Source organism: Ruditapes philippinarum, unplaced genomic scaffold, assembly GCF_026571515.1.
Source record: "Ruditapes philippinarum isolate M1 unplaced genomic scaffold, ASM2657151v2 ctg1838_1_1_1_1, whole genome shotgun sequence".
NCBI classification, from domain to species: Eukaryota; Metazoa; Mollusca; class Bivalvia; order Venerida; family Veneridae; genus Ruditapes; species Ruditapes philippinarum.
The window spans coordinates 9,619-14,783 of NW_026866072.1; the positions used below are offsets into that span (position 1 = coordinate 9,619).

Below are 5,165 nucleotides of genomic sequence, written 5' to 3' on the forward strand. Positions count from 1 at the left end.
TAATTTCTTCTTCTTTTTCCGGATATAAATGTTCATACACTGTTGATTCATTCTCTTTTTTACTTGCTTCAACAGGTGTCATTTTAATTGAAGAATGAACTGTATTGTTATAATCTTTAACTAAATCATCTAATACATCATAATATTTATTAGTTTCGTGAGCAGTAAAATATTTAAACATACGTTGTTTCATTGTTCCTATCCAGCGTTCTACTACACTAGATTTTTCTTCATTTTCAGTTGAATATAACTTTATGTTATTCTCTTTTAACAATTCTTTTACTTGCCGGTTATAAAATTCAGAACCTTTATCTGACCAAATATACATTGGTTTTCTTTCTTCAAATAATGTTTTAAATGCTTCACTTACCGTTACTCCTGTTTTATTTTTTAAAGGAATTAACCAACCGTATTTACTAAAAACATCTATAACTGCTAATAAATATTTATAGTGTTTATTTTGTTTAGAATATTGTTGCATATCTGCCAAATCAACTGCCCATGTCTGATCTACTGAATGAACATAAACGCGGTTTTTGGGAAATCTTTTTATAACTCTATGATGTAATTCATCTGCTAATTTATTTGTTAAACCAGCTATAAATCTACTTTTTTTAGATCCGCATTCAGAACATTTAGCTTTTAGCATTTGTCTATAATTAGTTGTTGTTACTTGCTCTACTGAATCATTTTCAGTATGTTTATTGCAACGTAAACAATATATTTTCGGATGCTCCATTTTTAATATATAAAATTGATTTCGTAAAAAATGACAGAAGGAAAAATCTGTACAAAATGTAATGAAAACAAATTACTAAGTGAATATCATAAAGCAAAAGAAAAAACAATGGGAGTTAAATCTGCATGTATACAATGTAATAAACCAAAACAAAGATTACATTATCAAAATAATAAAGAAAAATATAAAAAATCTTTTCAAGAATTTATGATTAGAAATCCTAATTATTATCATGAATATTACGATAAAAAATTTATAAAAATTTATAGTTAATTCAAATTATATATATTAAAAATGAGAACACAAAAATCCAAAACATTTAAAGATATTATTACTGAAACTATTATTGATGATATAGACGAAGAGGATATAACTAAATATATAAACTTATTAAAAGATAAAATAGTTATTAATCAATTTCCTTCTAAAATAAAAATAATAATAACGAGTGAATTTTCAACTCCTATGGCATTTGATATAATAGAAAGTCATTACTCTCATCCTGCTCAAGTTATCCTAACACAAAATAATATATCTAAATTCTATAAAAGTTTAATAAATAAATTTGAAGCTTGGATAGATGAATTTCAAGAAAGAGGATCTGGTTTTGTTTTCAGAAATATTTAAAGTGTAATAGTAAAACAATATAAATATGATTATCAGAAAGCTTCATCTTATATTCCTCTTCAATTTAAATCAGTTAATATTATCAATGTTCAAAACAAAAATGATAATAAATGTTTTCTTTAATCTATATTATAAGTTATATCCTGCTTCTAGAGATAAACAAAGAGTAACTAAATATAAAGAATATGAAAATGAAATTAACATGAAAGGGATTGAATATCCTGTATCAATAAAAGATATCTCAAAAGTAGAGAAACAAAATAATCTAAGTATCAACGTATTTGCGTAAGAAAACCAAACAGATAAACAATCTTTATATCCGGTTTATGTTTCAAACATAGAAAGTGAAAATGTAGTTGATCTCTTATACATTGAAAGTAATGAAAATACTCATTATTGTTTAATTAAAGATTTAGATAGTTTCATGTGTGATAAGAATAAGAATAAATCATTTACATGTAGAATTTGTTTACAAGGATTTCAAAGAGAAAAAGCACTAATAAGACATAAAGAAATATGTTATGATAATAAACCTTGCACAACCATAATGCCAAAACCAGGACAAAATATTCTTAAATTTACAAATTATCATTTTAAAATAAATTACCATTTGTTATATATTCTGATTTTGAATCAAACAATATTCCTATAAAGTCATCTCAACCAAATCCTAATGAATCTTATATAAACCCGATAAGTAAACAAGAAATAAATAGTTATGGAATATATGTTAAATCTGATTATCCAGAAATCTATAAATCAGAATACATTTCTTATGTTGGAAACAATGCAAAAGAAAAATATGTTGAAAAGATAGTTAAAATTTTTAAAAAGATTACTTATCAGATGTATCTAAATGAAAAGAAAAAACCATGTTTAAGTAAACAAGAAGAAGATGAATTTCAAGAAGCAACTGAATGTTATATTTGTAAAAAAGAATTTGAAGATAATTGTAAAATAAGGGAACATAATCATCTTTCAGGAAAATATAGAGGAGCAGCGTGTCAATCTTGTAATACAAAAGAAGGTAAAGCAACAAAATTAATACCCGTGTTCTTTCATAATGGATCAAATTACGATTTTCACTTTTTAGTTGAAGAATTGATGAAGTATGAAGATGACTATAATAAAGTAAAACTTCTTTCTAAAAACTCAGAAGAATATATTTCAATAGATTACGGAACAAGATTTAAGAAACTAAGATTCCTTGATTCATACAGATTTATGTTAAAAGGCTTATCAGATATTGCTAAATCAATGGATGAGTTTCCTATTTTAGAAAAAGAGTTTACAACTTATGATATTTCTTTATTAAAACAAAAAGGATTCTATCCGTACGAATATATTGATTCTATTGAAAGATTAAAAGATGATAAATTGCCAGATATTAAAGAATTTTATTCAACATTAACCCAAAAAACAATTACAGAAAAAGAGTATAAACATGCACAAAAAGTATGGGAATATTATAATTATAAAATTTTACAAGATTACCATGAACTATATCTTAAAACAGACGTTCTTATTTTAGCAGATGCATTTGAAAAGTTTAGAAAATTCTTTTTAAAACATCATGAGATCGATCCTTGTTATTGTTATTCTGCTCCCGGTTTAACATGGCAATGTGGTTTAAAGTATACAGCTATTGAATTAGAATTATTGACTAATTATGATATGTTACAAATGTTCGAGAAAGGAACCAGAGGAGGATTTTCTGGTGTTCTGGGACCAAGACACGTAAAAGCTTTTAATAAGTATACTACTAACTACGATGAAGGAAATAGAATATTAGATGAAAATGAAATGAAAGAATGTTTAGAAATATTAAAGAATGGAGGAAACTTAAACGATTTTCTAGAAGAAAAATATTTATTATACCTAGATGCTAATAATTTATACGGTTGGGCAATGTCAAAACCTTTACCTACAAGAGATTTTAAATGGGAAGAAAATCAGGAATATTATAAGAATATTCCAGAAGGTAGAGGATGTATCATTGAATGTGATTTAGAATATACAAATAAATGCAAAAAGAAAACATTTAGATATCCTCTAGCACCCGAAAAAATTAAAGTAAATAAAGAAGAATTATCTGATTATCAATTAAATTTATTAGGAGATAAACCATTAGGTAAAGAAAAAAAACTATTCTTAACATTATATGATAAAAAGAAATATATTGTTCATAATAGTATTTTAAAGGAATATATTAAACTCGGTATGAAAGTAACAAAAGTATATAGAACTATTTCCTTTGAAGAAAGTAAATGGTTAAAAAAATATATTGATTTTAATACCGAACAAAGAAAGGATGGAAAATCAGATTTTGAAAAAGACTTATGGAAGTTAATGAACAATAGTTTCTACGGAAAGACATTAGAAAATATTAGAGGAAGAAGTGAAATTATATTATCTAACAATAAAGACGAAGTAAAAAAATATATAAACAAACCAAATTTTAAAGATTCAGTAATATTTAACGATAACTTTGTTGCAATAATAAATAATGTTACTTCCGTTAAATTTAATAAACCTATTTATTTAGGACAAGCTGTATTAGATTACTCAAAACAATTAATGTATAACTTTTATTATAATGTTGTTAATAAATTATGGGAAAAGAATGAATTAGTTGCCTCAGATACGGATTCTATATTCTTAAGTATTAAAACTAAAGATATTTATAAAGATATGGAAAAAATAAAAGATGAATTAGATACATCGGGTTATCCTAAAGATCATCCTTTATATTCAGAAGATAATAAAAAAGTAATTGGTAAATTTAAAGATGAACTTAATGGGAAAAATATGAATGAAATAGTTTTCCTGAGAAGTAAAGCATATTCTTTCACGTTAACAGATTTAAGTAATCAAAAAGTAGAAGAAGAAAAAAAATTAAAAGGAATTGGAAAAACAACAATAAAGAAAGATATTAAATTTGATGATTATAAAGATTGTCTGTTTAATAATAAAACTAAAATGAATAAAATGTATACATTAAACTCTGATAAACATGAAATGTATGTTAATGAAATAAATAAAATAAGTATGTCACCATTTGATGATAAAAGATATATAAATGATAATGGAATAGATACTTTACCGTATGGTTATTTTACTTAATTTTATATGCAAGAAAACCAGTTAATGCCATACCACCAACAATAAATGCAATCTCTCTATTTTTCTGGTCTTCTGACGGAGTGTAAAAATCACTTAATACGGGTTTAGGAGGTAAAGCAGGTAATTGTTTTCCAGTAATATAATAATATTCTTTCATTTCTGTATCAGCATTATCAAATTCTTCCGTAGCATGGCGTTCCTTTTTCATTTGTTCATTAATAAAATCTAATCTTTCTGTTCTCTTTTCATTCCATGCAGTTGTTTCTTCTTGTAATTTTTCCATCGCTTTATCGTGTCTTTTTCTCTCTATATCACTATTTTTACCCATATGTGAAAACAAATAATTACTACCCGAAAAGGCTAACGCATTAACCGCTGCACCACCAATCATCATTATTACTGCACTCGCCATTTTTAATAGTTAAAATAAAATATAAAAAAAGTTTACTTCATAATATCTGCTGGTATAATACCCTGCTTAACCAACATATCTTTAGTTGCCATTGCGAGTAATATATCGATAGTTAACATTCCAACATCTCCCATATTAAAATCTACTTTTGGTGCTGGTCTTTTTAATAGTTTTCTACCTAGTTCTGAATATCCAATTGTTAGTGCAGTTTCCACTCCAGCATGATATAACATGTTCGCTATTTGTTTTCCGTCAATTTGTGTC

The 5,165-nt window shown here is 25.4% G+C and overlaps 1 protein-coding gene across 1 annotated transcript; it reads left to right on the plus strand.

Moving 5' to 3' along the window:
- Positions 1 to 2,212: 2,212 nt before the first annotated feature.
- On the plus strand, positions 2,213 to 3,926 carry LOC132731192 (uncharacterized). Its single transcript, XM_060717328.1, has 2 exons — positions 2,213 to 3,439; positions 3,912 to 3,926. Exons 1-2 carry the CDS (start codon positions 2,213 to 2,215, stop codon positions 3,924 to 3,926), a joined length of 1,242 nt encoding a protein of 413 aa, XP_060573311.1.
- The last annotated feature ends 1,239 nt before the right edge of the window (positions 3,927 to 5,165 follow it).

Coding starts and splice junctions, on each gene's coding strand:
- LOC132731192 (XM_060717328.1), top strand. CDS start 2,213: ATGTATCTAAATGAAAAGAAAAAACCATGTTTAAGTAAACAAGAAGAA.